Below are 21,810 nucleotides of genomic sequence, written 5' to 3'. Positions count from 1 at the left end.
CATCTATTTTGTGAAGTGCACCAGTCCCTCCTGCAGAAAAGCACCCCCACAGCATGATGCTGCCACCCCCGTGCTTCACGGTTGGAATGGTGTTCTTCGGCTTGCAAGCATTCCCCTTTTTCCTCCAAACATAACGATGGTCATTATGGCCAAACAGTTCTATTTTTGTTTCATCAGACCAGAGGACATTTCTCCAAAAAGTAAGATCTTTGTCCCCATGTGCAATTGCAAACCGTAGTCTGGCTTTTTTATGGCGGTTTTGGAGCAGTGGCTCCTTCCTTGCTAAGCGACCTTTCAGGTTATGTCGATATAGGACTTGTTTTACTGTGGATATAGATACTTTTGTACCTGTTTCCTCCAGCATCTTCACAAGGTCCTTTGCTGTTGTTCTGGGATTGATTTGCACTTTTCGCACCAAAGTACGTTGATCTCTAGGAGACAGAACGCGTCTCCTTCCTGAGCGGTATGACGGCTGCGTGGTCCCATGGTGTTTATACTTGTGTACTATTGTTTGTACAGATGAACGTGGTGCCTTCAGGTGTTTGGAAATTGCTCCCAAGGATGAACCAGACTTGTGGAGGTCAACAATCTTTTTTCTGAGGTCTTGACTGATTTATTTAGATTTTCCCATGATGTCAAGCAAATAGGCACTGAGTTTGAAGGTGGGCCTTGAAATACATCCACAGGTACACCTCCAATTGACTAAAATGATGTCAATTAGCCTATTAGAAGCTTCTAAAGCCATGACATCATTTTCTGGATTTTCCCAAGCTGTTTAAATGCACAGTCAACTTAGTGTATGTAAACTTCTGACCCACTGGAATTGTGATACAGCGAATTGTAAGTGAAATAATCTGTCTGTAAACAATTGTTGGAAATATTACTTGTGTCATTCACAAAGTAGATGTCCTAACCGACTTGCCAAAACTATAGTTTGTTAACAAGAAATTTGTGGAGTGGTTGAAAAACAAGTTTTAATGACTCCAACCTAAGTGTATGTAAACTTCCGACTTCAACTGTATATTCATATTCTTAGCCCTTCCCTGGGTAGCTTATCGGAGATAATATGCAGAGAAAAAAGTGGTGTGTGTGTGTGATGTTGGGCTGAAGCTACTGACCCTGAAGCTTGGCTCTCTTACTCCTCCCATGCTTTTGGGAGGGAGGGTGGAGAATGATCTTGTTGTAGCGGATGTAAGCAATGTCCCCACGCTCTCTGGCAGCTTTTATATCTGGGATAAGTTATTTCCGGCTCTGGCGCACAGCTTCAGAGAAGTCCTCGTTCAGGAAGATGTTGGTTTCTCTCAAGTTCAAGGCTCAAGCTTGACCACTATCGGCCTGGGTCTATCACCTGGGCTGGTTACAGGTTTTCCAGACCTGTGGGCGTGCTCCATCTCAATCTTCCTATTTTCCATCTGCAGCTTTTCGATGATCATTTTTCTCACTTTCTCCTCAGAGTCCGTCCAGGCCTCATGTGGAGACTGGTATGACATCCACAACAATGTTATTCCTCCTGGATTGTCCCTCTAGATAGTAGGGCTGGGAATTGCCAGGGACCTTACAATACAATATTATCATGATACTTAGGTGCCGATACGATATGTATTGCGATTCTCACAATGCTATATGTATTGTGATTCGATACTGTGATTTTATTGCGATTCGATGTTCCAAACATATTGCTCACCATATGTCTGCTGCAGAGGGTTTTGGTGTAGGTACAGCCAACTAGCACAAAAATAATATTGCAACATTGTCAAAACAATACGATATATCGTCAAAAATAATATCCTGATATGTAACTGTATCGATTTGTTTCATCACTACTAGATAGTCTGTTTTCCCAGTCATCTGAAATAATGATACACAGACAGTGATGTCATCTCACGTGAGCTTACAGTTTGTTGTCATCTTGCTGCAAGTCTCTTTCTGTCACGGTTTCGGCCGAGGCTGCCTCTCTTCCTTGTTCGGGCAGGCTTCGGCGTTCGTTGTCTCCGGAATACTAGCTGCCACCGTTGTATGTTTCATGTTCGTTTGCATTTGTCTGTTTGTTGTGACACCTGTTCTCGTTTAGCGTAATTAGTGTCCTATAAGTTTCTCGTTGTGTTTGTCTAGTGTTGTGTGTTATTGATTTTGGTCTGTCGTGTGTTGGGCTATTTTCGCTATTGCGCTCGGTTGAGCTTCCCTCCACTGCGTTGGAGTGTTTCCGCACCTGTTTAGTGCGCTTTTGTTTGTTCGCCTTCGTGCGTAATTTCGCCTTCGGGCAAGTTCGTGTCGTATTTTCCTTGTGGAGATTGACTAAAGTCTGTTGGACTATACTTTGGTGTCCTGCGTTTGATTCCACCACTACACCCACCTACAGCACTCGTGACACTTTCAGGACATCCACCTCTCACTGGGATAACTGCAAACTGTTCTTATGGTCTTGGACTTCTCTGGTCAGATTGCCCATTATTTTGTTAGTTGAGTCCACCAGTATTTGGACAAAGCTCTTGAAGCTGTTTTCCCATTGCTGTAACAATTGCTTGTAGACATATTTTTGTTGATTTTAAACGATCACGCACCTGTCATAGTGAAACACTGTCCTCTCCATTACTCCAACCTTATTTAACTTTGGGCGGCATTATGGTAGCAACGTAGGCTAAAACTGGTACTCCACGCAATTCCAGCCATCACAGCTCACAGGGCCGATGTGAATCGCAATACATATCGTAGGCCTCCTGTAGCTCAGTTGGTAGAGCATGGCGCTTGTAACGCCAGGGTTGTGGGTTTGTTTCCCACGGGGGGCCAGTATGAAAAATGTATGCACTCACTAACTGTAAGTCGCTCTGGATAAGAGCGTCTGCTAAATGACTAAAATGTAAAATGTAACAGCAACAAACAGCAGAAATTTTTACCGCCACAAGCGTGGGACTAGGGCTGGGATGATATCAGTATCGCGATACTCGTTAGTATCGTGGCAAGGAAACAAAACACAAAGCGGATTTAACTTTAGGAAAACAGCCCTAATGTTGTAACCAAACATCATTATGTTGTCATCCAGTGTAATGTATTTATTTTCCAAGCTATAGCACACAATATTATACATACAGCAGGTATTTAAAGGACCAAAGAGTTTGTTCTGCTTCGTGTTTTCACTTTTGCCATGGAAAATATTGCGATACTGGTATCGTCACAGCCCTATTAAGCACACACCCCTGGGGGGCCCCCATGTTGAGGGTGAGAGTGGCAGAGGTGTTGTTGCCTTCTCTTACCACCTGGGATCAGCCCGTCAGGAAGTCCATGATCCAGTTGCAGAGGGAGGTGTTCAGCCCCAGGGTCCCGAGCTTGGAGGGCACTATGGTGTTTGAAATCTGAGCTGTAGTCGATGAACAGCATCCTCACATAGGTACTCCTCTTTTCTAGGTGAGAGAGGGCAGAGTGGAGTGCAATTGAGATTGCATTGTCTGTGGATCTGTTGGGGCAGTAGGCAAATTGGAGTGGGTCCAGGGTGTCTGGGATGACGGAGTTTATGTGTGCCATGACCAGCCTTTCAAAACACTTCATTATTACAGATGTGAGTGCTATATGGCAGTAGTCATTGTGGCAGGATGCCTTAGTGTTTTTGGGAACAGGAATGATGGTAGTCAGCTTGAAACGTGGGGATTGCAGACTGGGAGAGGTTGAAAATGTCTGTAAAGAGACCTGCCAGCTGGTCTGTACATGCCCTGAGGACATGCCCTGGAATACCGTCTGGCCCTGCAGCCTTACGAGTGTTGACCCGTTTAAAAACCTTACTCACATCAGCCTAAGAGAGAGAGAGAGAGATCACCCTGTCCTCCGGATCAGTGGGGGGCCTCATGCAGGGCTCTGTGTTATTTCCAAACCTCTCCTTGAGTACCCCCAGCCATTGTTCTTATTTGTTCAATTCCAACTAGCATACCGGCTCTAACTGGTCAACTAATCATCAAGCCCCTGATTAGTTGAATCGGGTGTGCTAGTAGGCCTACTGGAATATATCATATAAAATGAACTTTCTGGGGTACTTGAGGGGAGGTTTTCTCAAATAAATGATTAAGTGGATAGAGACCTTGATTATTATTGCATAATAAATACAACCTGCAGTCTGGATAATAGACCACCAACTTTGTAAATGAGTTCATCCATTTACCCATGCTTCCTAAAACTACTGCCTCCTACAGTATGTGTCATCGTGACTACTACCAATCCTTTTGTAAATGATAACTGGAATCAAATTGGACAAACAATTTGTCTCTCTGGATTTAAATTTGCTCTTCTGGGCGGACAGACAAGTGGGAATTGAGATATGAATTACTTACTGCTGGTCTTGGAAATCACTCATCTGGAGCAGATGCCCTAATGCTGGCAGAAACTTGTTACTTTCACCGCAATTAAATTCTCTACTTGGCACCGCAGAGTTTATTACCCACACATATTCTATTTGGGAGCTAAAGTAATCTTTCTATGGTTAAAATGATCTATTTAGTAAACAAAGAGAAAGACAACAATCCATGCTCTACCTGAGGAAACTCAGCAAAGTTTGTATTAAGATGAATGCAACTCGCTCTGGATAAGAGTGTCTGCTAAATTACTAAAATGTAAATGTTGTATAACGTCCTTGATGCAAATATTTTGGGTGAGGTTCCAAACAGCTGGCTTTGTGGTCAAGTTAATCAGTTTCAATAGTGTTCAATCTGTGGGTAGAGCTCTTGTTTTGCTCATGCTACCTGACATCGGAATTATGGAAAGCTGTCTGTTTGTTTTTCATGTGTTTAAAACACATCAATGTAGGCTACTCTAGGGTTTTAAAAACATGGCTTTTATTTTCACAATCATATATCCCGCGTGTACTGTTTGCATCTTGTCAATGACTAATTAACTGTTACTTTTATATTTCACCTTTCTCCATCTGCAGGTGATGTTTACTGAAGAGGATGTGAAGTTCTATCTGGCTGAGCTGGCCTTGGCCTTAGATCACCTTCACAGTCTGGGCATCATCTACAGAGACCTCAAACCAGAGAAGTAAAGCCTCACTGACTGTACTGTGCCATAGACTACTTCCCTATTCAAAGAGCATCTTGCATACCCATTCTCTGCAGCTATACAGTTTTTACCCATATGAGTACTCCTACTGTACACAATGTTTCTTTATCACAGAGACTGAATGAATATTCTGATCGGGAATGACCAAGTACATAACTGTCTGATTTGATATCGTATACTTCCGATCCAGGAGTTCAAACAAGGTTGCGTTACTGCGCCGTGTTGCTGCCTGTGACAGGTCTATAAAAAAAGCTACAGGTCTCTGGTGCAATCAAGGCTGCATCTGTTCTGCGTCTTTTCCGTGAGCACATCCTCCTGTTTAGACTAAAAGGGCTATCAGAGTGCTTTTACAGTTTATTAAAATGTTTGACAGACTCCAAATGCATCAAAATGTCGGGTCGTACAGTCAAAAACACATTTAGGCCCTTGAGATGCAGGACTTGCAAATTGGCTCTCGGGTATTTGATGAGAGAAAATAAATGAGGAGCTCTCGGCCTGGGAATAATTGACGTGTGAAGGTCTCGCGTGATTCCAGTGGTTCTGCTTTTTTGTTTTGTTTTGAAGGACAAGCTAATCCCAGCTTTACTGTTGATGATTAATGACACCAACCCAGGGGCAACAGTGTGCTGTGCACAGATCTATTCGTTCTAACAAACAAACACTCAATAAATGTGTGGGTGTGCAGTGCCGCGAGGTGTGTAAGATGTGAAGATTTTACACTGCTCAAAAAAATAAAGGGAACACTTAAACAACACAATGTAACTCCAAGTCAATCACACTTCTGTGAAATCAAACTGTCCACTTAGGAAGCAACACTGATTGATAATACATTTCACATGCTGCTGTGCAAATGGAATAGACAACAGGTGGAAATTATAGGCAATTAGCAAGACACCCCCAATAAAGGACTGGTTTTGCAGGTGGTGACCACAGACCACTTACATTTACATTTACATTTAAGTCATTTAGTAGACGCTCTTATCACTTCTCAGTTCCTATGCTTCCTGACTGATGTTTTGGTCACTTTTGAATGCTGGCGGTGCTTTCACTCTAGTGGTAGCATGAGATGGAGTCTACAACCCACACAAGTGGCTCAGGTAGTGCAGCTCATCCAGGATGGCACATCAATGCGAGCTGTGGCAAGAAGGTTTGCTGTGTCTGTCAGCGTAGTGTCCAGAGCATGGAGGTGCTACCAGGAGACAGGCCAGTACATCAGGAGACGTGGAGGAGGCCGTAGGAGGGCAACAACCCTGCAGCAGGACTGCTACCTCCGCCTTTGTGCAAGGAGGAGCAGGAGGAGCACTGCCAGAGCCCTGCAAAATGACCTCCAGCAGGCCACAAATGTGCATGTGTCTGCTCAAACGGTCAGAAACAGACTCCATGAGGGTGGTATGAGGGCCCGACGTCCACAGGTGGGGGTTGTGCTTACAGCCCAACACCGTGCAGGACGTTTGGCATTTGCCAGAGAACACCAAGATTGGCAAATTCGCCACTGGCGCCCTGTGCTCTTCACAGATTAAAGCAGGTTCACACTGAGCACGTGACAGACGTGACAGAGTCTGGAGACGCCGTGGAGAACGTTCTGCTGCCTGCAACATCCTCCAACATGACCGGTTTGGCGGTGGGTCAGTCATGGTGTGGGGTGGCATTTATTTGGGGGGCCCACAGCCCTCCATGTGCTCGCCAGAGGTAGCCTGACTGCCATTAGGTACCGAGATGAGATCCTCAGACCCCTTGTGAGACCATATGCTGGTGTGGTTGGCCCTGGGTTCCTCCTAATGCAAGACAATGCTAGACCTCATGTGGCTGGAGTGTGTCAGCAGTTCCTGCAAGAGGAAGGCATTGATGCTATGGACTGGCCCGCCCGTTCCCCAGACCTGAATCCAATTGAGCACATCTGGGACATCATGTCTCGCTCCATCCACCAACGCCACGTTGCACCACAGACTGTCCAGGAGTTGGCGGATGCTTTAGTCCAGGTCTGGGAGGAGACCATCCGCCACCTCATCAGGAGCATGCCCAGGCGTTGTAGGGAGGTCATACAGGCACGTGGAGGCCACACACACTACTGAGCCTCATTTTGACTTGTTTTAAGGACATTACATCAAAGTTGGATCAGCCTGTAGTGTGGTTTTCCACTTTAATTTTGAGGGTGACTCCAAATCCAGACCTCCATGGGTTGATAAATTTGATTTCCATTGATAATTTTTGTGTGATTTTGTTGTCAGCACATTCAACTATGTAAATAAAAAAGTATTTAATAAGATTATTTCATTCATTCAGATCTAGGATGTGTTATTTTAGTGTTCCCTTAATTTTTTTGAGCAGTGTATATAAAGTATTTATATTATACAGATACAGTTGAAGTCGGAAGTTTACATACACTTAGGTTGGAGTCATTAAAACTTGTTTTTCAACCACTCCATACATTTCTTGTTAACAAACTATAGTTTTGGCAAGTCGGTTAGGACATCTACTTTGCATGACACAAGTAGTATTTCCAACAATTGTTTACAGACAGATTATTTCACTTATAATTCACTGTATCACAATTCCAGTGGGTCAGAAGTTTACATGCACTAAGTTGACTGTGCCTTTAAACAGCTTGGAAAATTCCAGAAAATGATGTCATGGCTTTCGAAGCTTCTGATAGGCTAATTGACATCATTTGAGTCAATTGGAGGTGTACCTGTGGATGTATTTCAAGTCCTACTTTCAAACTCAGTGCCTCTTTGCTTGACATCATGGGAAAATCAAAAGAAATCAGCCAAGACCTCAGAAAAATAATTGTAGGCCTCCACAAGTCTGGTTCATCCTTGGGAGCAATTACCAAACGCCTGAAGGTTCATCTGTACAAACAATAGTAAACACCATGGGACCATGCAGCCATCATACCACTCAGGATGGAGACGTGTTCTGTCTCCTAGAGATGAACGTACTTTGGTGCGAAAAGTGCAAATAAATCCCAGAACAACAGCAAAGGACCTTGTGAAGATGCTGGAGGAAACAGGTACAAAATTATCTATATCCACAGTAAAACAAGTCCTATATCGACATAACCTGAAAGGCCGCTCAGCAAGGAAGAAGCCACTGCTCCAAAACCGCCATAAAAAAGCCAGACTACGGTTTGCAACTGCACATGGGGACAAAGATCATACTTTTTGGAGAAATGTCCTCTGGTCTGATGAAACAAAAATAGAACTGTTTGGCCATAATGACCATTGTTATGTTTGGAGGAAAAAGGGGAACACTTGCAAGCCGAAGAACACCATCCCAACCGTGAAGCACGGGGTGGCAGCATCATGCTGTGGGGGTGCTTTTCTCCAGGAGGGACTGGTTCACTTCACAAAATGGATGGCAGCATGAGGAAGGAACATTATGTGGATATATTGAAGCAACATCTCAAGACATCAGTCAGGAAGTTAAAGCTTGGTCGCAAATGGGTCTTCCAAATGGACAATGACCCCAAGCATACAGTGAGTGAAAAACGTATTTGATCCCTTGCTGATTTTGTACGTTTGCCCACTGACAAAGAAATGATCAGTCTATAATTTTAATGGTAGGTTTATTTGAACAGTGAGAGACAGAATAACAACAAAAAAATCCAGAAAAACGCATGTCAAAAATGTTATAAATTGATTTGCATTTTAATGAGGGAAATAAGTATTTGACCCCCTCTCAATCAGAAAGATTTCTGGCTCCCAGGTGTCTTTTATACAGGTAACGAGCTGAGATTAGGAGCACACTCTTAAAGGGAGTGATCCTAATCGCAGCTTGTTACCTGTATAAAAGACACCTGTCCACAGAAGCAATCAATCAATCAGATTCCAAACTCTCCACCATGGCCAAGACCAAAGAGCTCTCCAAGGATGTCAGGGACAAGATTGTAGACCTACACAAGGCTGGAATGGGCTACAAGACCATCACCAAGCAGCTTGGTGAGAAGGTGACAACAGTTGGTGCGATTATTCGCAAATGGAAGAAACACAAAATAACTGTCAATCTCCCTCGGCCTGGGGCTCCATGCAAGAGCTCACCTCGTGGAGTTGCAATGATCATGAGAACGGTGAGGAATCAGCCCAGAACTACACGGGAGGATCTTGTCAATGATCTCAAGGCAGCTGGGACCATAGTCACCAAGAAAACAATTGGTAACACACTACGCAGTGAAGGACTGAAATCCTGCAGCGCCCGCAAGGTCCCTCTGCTCAAGAAAGCACATATACATGCCCGTCTGAAGTTTGCCAATTAACATCTGAATGATTCAGAGGAGAACTGGGTGAAAGTGTTGTGGTCAGATGAGACCAAAATGCAGCTCCTTGGCATCAACTCAACTCGCCGTGTTTGGAGGAGGAGGAATGCTGCCTATGACCCCGAGAACACCATCCCCACCATCAAACATGGAGGTGGAAACATTATGCTTTGGAGGTGTTTTTCTGCTAAGGGGACAGGACAACTTCACTGCATCAAAGGGACGATGGACGGGGCCATGTATCGTCAAATCTTGGGTGAGAACCTCCTTCCCTCAGCCAGGGCATTGAAAATGGGTTGTGGATGGGTATTCCAGCATGACAATGACCCAAAACACACGGCCAAGGCAACAAAGGAGTGGCTCAAGAAGAAGCACATTAAGGTCCTGGAGTGGCCTAGCCAGTAGAAAATCTGTGGAGGGAGCTGAAGGTTCGAGTTGCCAAACGTCAGCCTCGAAACCTTAATGACTTAGAGAAGATCTGCAAAGAGGAGTGGGACAAAATCCCTCCTGTATGTGTGCAAACCTGGTGGCCAACTACAAGAAACGTCTGACCTCTGTGATTGCCATCAAGGGTTTTGCCACCAAGTACTAAGTCATGTTTTGCAGAGGGGTCAAATACTTATTTCCCTCATTAAAATGCAAATCAATTTATAACATTTTTGACATGGGTTTTTCTGGATTTTTTTGTTGTTATTCTGTCTCTCACTGTTCAGATAAACCTACCATTAAAATTATAGACTGATCATGTCTTTGTCAGTTGGCAAACGTACAAAATCAGCAGGGGATCAAATACTTATTTCCCTCACTGTACTTCCAAAGTTGTGGAGAAATGGCTTAAGGACAACAAAGTCAAGGTATTGGAGTGGCCATCACAAAGCCCTGACCTCAATCCTATAGAAAATGTGTGGGCAGAACTGAAAAAGCATGTGCGAGCAAGGAGGCCTACAAACCTGACTCAGTTACACCAGCTCTGTCAGGAGGAATGGGCCTAAATTCACCCAACTTATTGTGGGAAGCTTGTGGAAGGCTACCCGAAACGTTTGACCCAAGTTAAACAATTTAAAGGCAATGATACCAAATACTAATTGAGTGTATGTAAACTTCTGACCCACTGGGAATGTGATGAAAGAAATAAAAGCTGAAATAAATCATTCTCTCTACTATTATTCTGACATTTCACATTCTTAAAATAAAGTGGTGATCCTAACTGACCTAAGACAGGGAATATTTACTAGGATTAAATGTCAGGAATTGTGAAAAACTGAGTTTAAATGTATTTGGCTAAGGTGTATGTAAACTTCCGACTTCAACTGTATACACAGTTTATTAGGTACACCCATCTAGTACCGGGTCGGACCCCATTTGCCTCCAGTACAGCCTGAATTCTTCGGGGAGTGGAAACGTTGCTCAGTTGGTATCAAGGGAACTAACGTGTTTCAGGAAAATATTCCCCACATCATTACACCACCGCCACCAGCCTGTACCGTTGACACCATGCAGGATGGGGCCATGGAGTAATGTTGTTACGCCAAATCCTGACTCTGCCATCAGCATGACGCAACAGGAACCGGGATTCATTGGCCCAGGCGATGTTTTTCCACTCCTCAATTGTCCAGTGTTGGTGATCGCGTGCTCACTGGAGCCGTTTCATCTTGTTTTTAGCTGATAGGAGTGGAAACCGGTTTAGTTGTCTGCTGCAATAGCCCATCCGTAACAAGGACCCTGACGAGTTGTGCATTCCGAGATGCCGTTCTGCACACCACTGTTAACGTATTACGCTGTTATTTGCCTGTTTGTGGCCTGCCTGTTAGCTTGCACGATTCTGGCCATTCTCCTTCGACCTCTCATCAACGAGCTGCTTTCACCCACAAGACTGCCGCTGACTGGATATTTTTTGTTTGTCGCACCATTCTCTGTAAACTCTAGACACTGTTGTACGTGAAAAGCCCAGGAGGCCGGCCGTTTGAGATACTGGAACCGGCGCGCCTGTCACCGGCGATCATACCACGCTCGAAGTGGCTCCAAGCCACATCCACGTGACTCACTGTATGTAGGAGCGAACTATTTCCGTGAACGGGTTGGTGTACCTAATAAACTGAGTATGTGTGTATATATACACTACCAGTCAAAAGTTTGGACACACCTACTCATTCAAGGGTTTTTCTTTATTTGTACTATTTTTTACATTGTAGAATAATAGTGAAGACATCAAAACTATGAAATAACACATATGGAATCATGTAGTAACCAGAAAAAGTGTTAAACATATCAAAATATATTTTATATTTGAGATTCTTCAAATAGCCACCCTTTGACTTGATGACAGCTTTGCACACTCTTGGCATTCTCTCAACCAGCTTCACCTGGAATGCTTTTCCAATATTCTTGAAGGAGTTCCCACATATGCTGAGCACTTGTTGGCTGCTTTTCCTTCACTCTGCGGTCCGACTCATCCCAAACCATCTGAATTTGGTTGAGGTCGGGGGATTGTGGAGGCCACGTCATCTGATGCAGCACATCACTCTCCATCTTGGTAAAATAGCCTTTACACAGCCTGGAGGTGTGTTGGGTCATTGTCCTGTTGAAAAACAAATGATAGTCCCACTAAGCCCAAACCAGTTGGAATAGCATATTGCTGCAGAATGCTGTGGTAGCCATGCTGGTTAAGTGTGCCTTGAATTCTAAATAAATTGCAGACAGTGTCACCAGCAAAGCACCCCCACACCATAACACCTCCTCCTCCATGCTTTACGGTGGGAACTACACATGCGGAAATCATCCGTTCACCCACACCGCGTCTCACAAAGACATGGCGGTTGGAACCAAAAATCTCAAATTTGGACTCCAGACCAAAGGACACATTTCCACCGGTCTAATGTCCATTGCTCGTGTTTCTTGGCCCAAGCAGGTCTCTTATTATTATTGGTGTCCTTTAGTAGTGGTTTCTTTGCAGCAATTCGCATGAAGGCCTGATTCACACAGTCCCCTCTGAACAGTTGATGTCGAGATATGTCTGTGACTTGAACTCTGTGAAGCATTTATTTGGGCTAACATTTGAGGCTGGTAACTCTAATGAACTTATCCTCTGCAGCAGAGGTCTCTGGATCTTCCTTTCCTGTGTTGGTCCTCATGAGAGCCAGTTTCATCATAGCGCTTGATGGTTTTTGCAACTGCACTTGAAGAAACTTTCAAAGTTCTTGAAATGTTCCGTATTGACTGACCTTCATGTCTTAAAGTAATGATGGACTGTCATTTCTCTTTGCTTATTTGAGCTGTTCTTGACATAATATGGACTTGGTCTTTTACCAAATATGGCTATCTTCTGTATACCCCCCCCCCCCCCTACCTTGTCACAACACAACTGATTGGCTCAAACTCATTAAGAAGGAAAGAAATTCCAGAAATTAACTTAAGAAGGCACACCTGTTAATTGAAATGCATTCCAGGTGACTACCTGATGAAGCTGGTTGAGAGAATGCCAAGATCGCGGCAGGTGTTTATTTCGCCTTCGCAGAAGGCAGGAATCGTGGTCACAGGCAGGCAATGGTCACACACAGCTAAGAAAACAGGCAGGTGAATCAAAACTAGGACTGAAGACTATAACTGGTTCTCACAAACGAGTTAGGAAAAGGCTTAGTAGAGTCAAAACTAACAATACCTCACAAGGCACAAACAGAATTACTTAACTAAATAAGGAGCTGATGAGACCAGGTGAGTAACTAACACAGGTGAAATCAATGAACAAAAATGAAAGACAGGGCTACGTTAAACAACACAAAGAAACAGGGCTACGTTCAAGAACACAAGGTTGACTAAGAAAATAAATACAGAACCTTACAGTGCAAAGCTGTCATCAAGGCAAAGGGTGGCTATTTGAAGAATCTCCAATATAAAATATATTTGTTTAACACTTTTTTGGTTACTACATGATTCCATATGTGTTATTTCATAGTTTTGATGTCTTCACTATTATTCTACAATGTAAGAAATAGTAAAAATAAAGACAAACCCTTGAATGAGCAGGTGTGTCCAAACTTTTGACTGGTAGGATATATATATGTTTATATATATATATATATTGAAGTCGCATTCCTTCCCTCTACAGTATTCTTCTTGATGAGGAGGGCCACATCAAGATAACAGGTGACTAAAGACTGTTTTGAAAACATACAGCAGTGGTAGTTGCAGTAGTAGTTCGTTAGAATAGATGTAGCAGTAGTCTCTCTTCTACGTTGAATCAATTAAGCCCATAGCTGGTGGCTGTTTTCCTCTGTCTTTGACATCAATCCCTTTTATCAAATGTATTTTAGATTTCGGGCTGAGTAAAGAGGCAATAGACCATGACAAGCGAGCGTACTCCTTCTGCGGGACGATAGAGTATATGGCCCCTGAGGTGGTCAACAGAAGAGGACATACACAGAGTGCTGACTGGTGGTCGTTTGGTGTCTTAATGGTGTGGACCTCCCTCCCTTTCTTTTTGATAATGCATTACACACATACTATAGCTATTGGTTGGCTGCAGTGTTGCTGCAATAAAATCTCCAGTGCAGAGTTTCATATAGTGAAATGATGTTTGCACACAGTATGTGGACATGTAGTGCTATGCATACAGCCTGTATGACCAGGTCACTACACTTGCAACCTATAGTCAAAATGTGGATCTTAATGCAGAGACATCATAATGACGATGCATACTGGGATGGTAGTAGTCCACAACTTCTACGCCATACACTAGTCTCACCTCTTCAATCCTCTTATATTAAAAGATTAATGCCGATTGAATAGAGCCAGACCTGTTATAATAAGGTTGCTGCAGACTAATCCACACATACACACATTACTCCACCACCTCTAAAGAACAAAGGACTCCCTAATGGTTTCTTAGCTCAGTATTTTAGCCTCACGTTAAAACCAGATCAATACAAACCTTGTCAAATGTATCCCTTTAGGGCCAGAAATTATAACGCAAGCTTTGCTCTCTCCAAAAGAAACCCGCCAGGCACTCTCACTGATATCACCTTGAAGACACATTTCAGTTGAATGCATTCAGTTGTACATCTGACTAGGTATCCCACTTTCCCTTTCCCTTTGCGCTGCATCTGCAGTGTTAGAAGAAGTGCATGTGTAGTAACTGGAAAATATTATTATCCTATATCATGCCATAGTATAGTGAGTTTGTCAGCCAAGAAACGGTCAAAATTGTGGTGAAACACATTATATTGTTTTGTAAAGAGATTTAGAGGATTGGCACGGACATTGTTTGTCTTTATTTTCAGTTTGAAATGCTGACAGGATCTCTACCATTTCAAGGCAAAGATCGCAAGGAAACAATGGCCCTCATACTAAAGTAAGATACGACAATTTGTATGGCAATTATATATGAAATACGTTACTTTGTGAAATAATTTTTTAATATATTTTTCTGTTTTGTAGGGCAAAACTTGGCATGCCGCAATTCTTAAGCCCAGAGGTGCAAAGTTTAATACGGGCCCTCTTCAAAAGAAATCCTACCAATAGATTAGGTATGTAGTTTATTAAAGTGTGTCATTTCACATGCTCCTCTAATTGGAAGACTAATTTACAGCATTAGATAAGCCATTTCTCATTTTTTAAATGTGACACAGACTGCATTGAAATCGGAATCTTAGCTCATCTTCACGTTGAGGGTTTTAGGGACAGTGCAGGCTAGAAAGCACAGTTACCGCATGTTCTCTCTTACCCCTCGGTGGAAGCTGGTTGACCAGTGTTAGGATTGAATATAACCACATTAATCACTTCCTCCATGATTTATAAGATGGAGAGTAATGTCAAGCTAAATATCAACTGTACCACAGGCATCACTAGCGTGGTACCTGTGGTGCAGTCAGCTTCAAGCCAGAAGTCATTCTTTATGTATGATTGCGGTAAATATTAGTAACAACTTACTTAAAGTAGAGAGGTTTAATGCTTTATTACGTGTTATACAACCGGTGGGTCTAATCCTGAATGCTGATTGGTTAAAACCGCATTCCAGCCGGTGTCTATTCCACAAGTTACCACCGGCTAAATCTTTAACGTTAAAACGCCTATTTACTCTGTTCCATCTGACTGCACAATCCACTGTCTCATCAGTCTAGCCAAGAAATGTATAAACTGGATCTCCACTATAAAAAGCATCTAGACATCAACAGCGGAGATTTGTATAAACCTTGCTGTCTGTCTCTCCGACATGTGCAACATTGTTTCAATATTCAAATTCAATCTCCAGCTGTCCCATAGTAATGAACGTGCCGGGATGAGACAGACAGGCAGGCAGTGTTTCTCAGCCAGTCGAAATAATGAATAATGTGGCATAATTTTTATGGATATATACAAAGAAATGTAAATTGAAAAAAGGTAAAACAAAACGAAGTGCAACAAGTGCAATCTTTCCAGCTTCAGTTTGAAGTGATTGTGTTAGCTGTGTTGTTGGTCATCTCCTCTGAACAACAGTGTCCTGACGAGTGAGCATATTTTCTGTGCCAGGCGAAATCGCACCTCATTAGCTCATTGTTATGGATGTATCCATATACATTTCACTAGAAAACAGCTTAAACAAATGCAAATGCAGCTACTTTGCTGTTATTCTGGCTGCACTTTTTGACGTGACTGTAAGTTAGCCGTAATTGGCTAGCTAGCAAGCAAGGGATAAGAACGTTTCCAGCCAGTATGGCTATGGAACATTTAGAACTAACAACTTGTTCGCGTCCATAGATACAGAACAATAAGACTGAACGGCTGGGTCGCGATAGAACGAACGACCAGCCGGCTTGGGTAGCAACCCTAGATTTGTGTCGGGACTAAATCTTGCGGAAGGATGAAATAGTATGAATAAATTCCTCAAAATAACGTTTTGAATTAAAATATGTCAATCATTATTTGAATATGTTGGTAACCCGTTGTATAAAAATGATACCGTGTTAGATTCTACTGCACTGTTGGAGCTAGGAACACAAGCATTTCGCTACACCAGCAATAACATCTGCTAAATATGTGTATGTGACCAATAAAATTTGATTTGATTTAATTTGATAATGCCCTCGAAGCCGGTGTTTGTAGGATATATTGGCACGGACTACGTCTCGGGCCTAACAACACCAGTGGCAATATATCCTCCAAACACCAGCTTCTCAGGCATTATCACTTAATTATATGCATGTATATGAGCCTTTACAGTTGAAGTCGGAAGTTTACATACACCTTAGCCAAATACGTTTAAACTCACAATTCCTGACATTTAATCCTAGTACAAATTCCCTGTCTTAGGTCAGTTAGGATCACCACTTTATTTTAAGAATGTGAAATGTCAAAATAATAGTAGTGTCAAAGTTGCGTCAATTCAAATCTGGCATTAGGAACAAAAGAGGTCAACACGACTTCTAAGATATACTAGTTATTTTAATTAATGCAAAAACCTTCAATGGTAAATATGATGTTTCGTATATACGGGCTCTCTGAAATACCTCGCAGGGCACCCCAGAGAACTAATCCATTGTTCTAGGATCTTGCTCAAATACTCTGACAGAGAGAGTTTCCCACCTCTCTGCTGGCCAATTAGAGTAAAGACTTGAGCGTGGTTTAGACTTACTCAGCCAATCCGTTGATGTACCCCTGTTGCCAGGCATAAGTCCATATCATAACAACCTGTCATAGTGAGAAGAGCCAGCTCCCTTAGACACCATTCCTACGTCCAAGGAAGGTTCACAGATCACAAAGAACCAGTATATTCCAGTATCTGGAGACAAAATCCTTATCTCATTTTACCCCCTAAAACAGCTCTTCACATCAATCACAGCCTGCCAGGTGACACAACCTACATTAGCCCAGTCAAGAATGCATTCTTTTTAAGTTAGTCAACCCATCAATTATAAAAATAATAAATCTCTCACAATCCCCCTTTTCACACCCCTTAGGGTGTGATTCAAAAAATAAGAAAACACAGGGTGTCATTCATTATAATACAATACAAACAAAAATAATCACACTTTTATTAATAGGCCATAATGATACTAAAAAATTTGGTTCCTAAAATCCTCTGGCTGCAACAAAGAGGAGAGATTAGTCATGGTCTCTTTTAGTTGTGTTATTCTCTGTGTAGGATCAGAGCTAAGATGCCCTACTCTGTATCCTATCTTACTAGTCCTAGAAAAACAATTAGAATCCCCTGAGACTTCAAACGTAGGCAACCTATGTCGGAATGACTTTGTTATCGGGGGATATAGATAGTTCAAGTTACCATAAGACTCTTTCACCACATGCCCAGGTGGCTTGCATGGAGGATAAACCTGTTTTTGCGTACTTCAGACTTTCAGACAGTACCTACCCTTCTATGGGTCGCACTGCCATTTCTGGTAATTCCCTACTTTCACAATACTACACCTGTCCCTAAACTGTGTATGGAGATCTACATATCCCCCCCCCCCCCCCCCCGCTCGGTATGAGCAACTACATAATCCCAGGATGTACATGGTGACATACATATGGTGATGTCCTCCCCTAAAGTCCCTAGTACTTCCCCTTTCCCTACGTCTAGCTGTCTCCTATGCCTTCGTAGACTGTGCTCAGGTATTATTTTATCAACTTGTTTTAGGTTAACTACTACTTCTGGCTGATCAGGAGGGTTTGAGTGTGTTAGGAATATGGCCCCCACAATCAGACAGCTACCTACCGTCAGGAGACCTGTGAATCCCCACCCTCGCCCTGAGAACATGTCAGACGCCAACCCATTGCTTCACCTTCTACCGAACTCACACAGGGATGATCAGATAGGGTAAGGGAATCTTCGTTAAGGAGCCAACCCCCGAGCCCTAATGGTGATCGGTTCTTTCTCTTAACTCTGTGTTTGTTCATCAGGTGTAACTGGGTTTACCTTTTTGCAGTGTGTGACATGCACCCAGGTGGATCTAATAGGACTTGATAGGGCCCTTCCCAACAGGCCTGCTTCCAGTTTTTCTTATTTTAGGGACTGGATCCACACCCAGTCTCCTGGTGAGATAGAGTGGGTCACCCTCTCCTTTAGTTCACCTGTGGGGCACAAAACCTCTGACATACAGGTGTGGTTAATAAACTATCTTCACACATACATGTTGAGCTCTCAATTTCTATTGTTTTTTTTGTTTTTTTTTAGTATTTTTATTTATTTAATCCTATCATTATTATTTAATCCTATCACTCCCCCTTTTTGACACATGATTTGCCCATGTGTCAATATTACCACCTTTCTAAACCATCCCTTAGGTAATTTATCATCCAATTGCCATGCCTTTCATTTTTGAGATTGTCTTTTGCTTCTTTATTGCTCCTCCCACTTCCTTTGTCTTTTATGGCAGCTAAATTCGACTTTCATCCAGTTCAGAATCAATTAGTAATCCAATCTTCAATCTCTTATCTTGTAAAAACACTCATGTTTAGTTCAAACTCTGTTCTACCCAGGCTCTCCCGGGCTTGACCTGAAGACTAATTGTTGGACATGACAAGTCTATTTTTAGGTCACCTAAGTCTTCTGTCTAGCAACAAAGAATAAAAATCTCTATGTTCATGATTAACCCAGTTATATCTAATAGCCCACCAAAAACCTAATCGTCTTTAAATCACGACCAATGTCATATCCCTCTTTACTCTCTACCATTTGGATAACATCCCTGATGTATATATGCCTCCTTAGAGTTCCAAATTACTTTACCATGGGCTGCCATTGCCTTCCCATAGATAAGATCACTTAATTTACCCGTATGCAGTACATAATGGAGTACCCAAGCTTTACAGCAGTTTATCATTACCAAAAGCTCATCATTTGTTTTTTGTTTAACGGTTTTGGCGCTTCAAGTATAGCAGTTTTCCTGGATGAGTTTAACATTCACCCCTCCTGAGTTATAGTGTGTCCTAGGTAAATGACCTCGCTCTGCCAAAGTTGAAGTTTCTTTTTGCTCACTTTGTGTCCCTGTTCTGCCAGGAAGGTTAACAATTGGATTGTATCCCTCTTACATCCCTCCTGAGTGGGATTAGCCAATAGAATATCATCTACATAAACTAACATTTGGCTTCCTTCCCTAGGTTCAAACTTTCCCAAATTCCTAGTTATAGCCTGGGTTAAGATTGTAAGACTTTCCGAGTAGCCTTGAGGCATCCTAGCGTAAGTCCATTTCCGTCCCTGAAAAGTAAAGCCAAACCACCCCTGACTATCCGGATGAACTGTGATTCTAAAGAAAGCATTAGCTAAATCTATCACTGTAAAATAGGAGTTCTCTGGTTTCAATTGGTTCAGCAATGTATGTGGATCTGGTACTCATGGAGCTCTGGGAATTATATTTCTATTAACCCCCTGCAAGTCCATGACCATCCTCCAGTCGGCGCTAGGTGCCGCCTTTTTAACAGGAAATACTGGAGAGTTGCATTGTGCCTCATCTCCAGGAATTATCACCCCTCCCTTAAGTAAATGCTGAAATGTAGGTGTTATCCCTTTTATTGCTTCTGGTTTCATAGTATATTGCTTTTGGTATGGTCTATTATCGGATCGAGGAATCACTTGTACTGGAGCTACCCCCTTAATTAGTCCTACATCTGCTGTCCTTGTGACCATAATTTTGAAGGAATTGCTGCTAACTCAGCCTCCTGTTCCTGAGTTAAGAAAATCTCTTCCTGTCATCCGTTAAAACTTATCTCCAAGTGGACCCCGGGCAGGGTTTTTGCTCTCCAATTTAACTTTCTTCTATATCTCCCAGTGGAGTGGCCATACTGATCCCCATTTGGTGTATTCTGCTGATCAGTAATGTTTTTCCCCTGTTTTATCCATTTACCTAGTGATAACCATTCCTCTGAATGTTCTTTCACTAGGGCAACATGGGGGCTCCACCTTTCTCTGTACAGCCTCTGGCTCTGTGAACCCATGTTAACCCAATTTGAAAAAACAACAATCACAAATAGCCAGGCCTCACTCAATTTGATAGCTCACTTTTATGACCTAAATACTGCCTAACTGAGATGAGCTAATCTCTTTCTCCTGGTTATAATCTAAAGATGGTAGTATACACAAAACATGTGTCACACCCTGGTTCTGGGACTCATTATGTTGAGCCAGGGTGTGTGCAGTCTATGTGTTTATGTTCTATGTTGGGTGTCTAGGTTGTTGTTTTCTATGTTTGGTCAATGACTCCCAATCGGAGGTAACGAGTGTCAGCTGTCGGCTCGTTATCTCTGATTGGGAGCCATATTTATACTGTGTGTTTTCACCTTGGGGTTGTGGGTTTTTGTTCTTTATTCAGTCGGTGTAACTGAGGACGTCACGGATCGTGTTTTGTTTTGTCGTGTGTTTCAAAATTAAAATCATCATGTTCACTCCCAACGCTGCGCTTTGGTCATACTTCATTGGCGATCGTGACAGAAAAACCCACCAAAGAAAGACCAAGCAGCGTGTCCAGGAGCAAGGAGACTGGACATGGGAGGAAGCGCCGGGCAAGGAGATAGAGAGGCTGGCGATGGCCCAGGTGGGCACATCGTGGTCCTGGGAGGACACGCTCGGAGGCAAGGGACCTTGGGGAAGGATCAAGGCCCTGGCGAGAGAGGAGCAACGGCGGCAGCAGGGCCATCGTCGGAGGGTCGTGAGTCAACCCCAGAAAATTTTTAGGGGGGGGGCACACGGCATGGACGACGGGGCTGACGGAGGAGAAAAGGGGGAGTATCCAGGAGGCCACCAGGCCAGGGGTACACCGCCCTGTATGTCCTGTGCGGATGCCTCACACAGAGTGTGTGAGGGTAGGCATTCAGCCAGGACGGGTGGTGTCCGCTGTTCGCTCCAGGCCTCCTATCCGTCTCCACAGCCCGGTCCGGCCTGTTCCTGCCACCCGCACCAAGTCTACGGTGTGCGTCGCCAGCCCGGTCCGGCCTGTTCCTGCCACCCGCACCAAGTCTACGGTGTGCGTCGCCAGCCCGGTCCGGCCTGTTCCTGCCACCCGCACCAAGTCTACGGTGCGCGTCGCCAGCCCGGTCCGGCCTGTTCCTGCCACCCGCACCAAGTCTACGGTACGCGTCGCCAGCCCGGTCCGGCCTGTTCCTGCCACCCGCACCAAGACTACGGTGTGCGTCGCCAGCCCGGTCCGGCCTGTTCCTGCCACCCGCACCAAGTCTACGGTGCGCGTCGCTCGGCCAGAGTCTGCCGTCTGCCCAACGGCGCCTGAACTGCCCGTCTGCCCAACGGCGCCTGAACTGCCCGTCTGCCCAACGGCGCTTGAACTGCCCGTCTGCCCAACGGCGCCTGAACTGCCTGTCTGCCCAACGCCGTCTGAACTGTCCGTCTGCCAAGCGCTGCATAAGCCGCCCGTCTGCCATGAGCCTTCAGAGCCGTCCGCCAGACCGGAGCCGCTAGAGCCTTCCGCCAGACAGGATCAGCCAGAGCCTTCCGCCAGACAGGATCAGCCAGAGCCTTCCGCCAGACAGGATCAGCCAGAGCCTTCCGCCAGACAGGATCAGCCAGAGCCTTCCGCCAGACAGGATCAGCCAGAGCC

The 21,810-nt window shown here is 43.9% G+C and overlaps 1 protein-coding gene across 2 annotated transcripts in view; it reads left to right on the top strand.

Moving 5' to 3' along the window:
• The window catches only part of LOC311128731 (ribosomal protein S6 kinase alpha-2-like), a gene marked incomplete at both ends in the record, with an annotated part of 69,185 nt that overhangs the window by 16,536 nt on the left and 30,839 nt on the right, over window positions 1–21,810 (top strand). For both annotated transcript variants that reach the window (XM_084160978.1, XM_084160977.1), the window contains 5 exons: window positions 4,913–5,019; window positions 13,398–13,435; window positions 13,603–13,745; window positions 14,569–14,639; window positions 14,726–14,814. In XM_084160978.1, coding sequence (XP_084017104.1) covers window positions 4,913–5,019; window positions 13,398–13,435; window positions 13,603–13,745; window positions 14,569–14,639; window positions 14,726–14,814 — 448 coding nt within the window. The remainder of the gene's footprint in view (window positions 1–4,912; window positions 5,020–13,397; window positions 13,436–13,602; window positions 13,746–14,568; window positions 14,640–14,725; window positions 14,815–21,810) is intronic.

This window comes from Coregonus lavaretus (genome assembly GCF_964263955.1).
Source record: "Coregonus lavaretus genome assembly, chromosome: 1".
Taxonomy (NCBI): domain Eukaryota; kingdom Metazoa; phylum Chordata; class Actinopteri; order Salmoniformes; family Salmonidae; genus Coregonus; species Coregonus lavaretus.
This window is presented reverse-complemented; position numbering and strand designations above follow the sequence as displayed.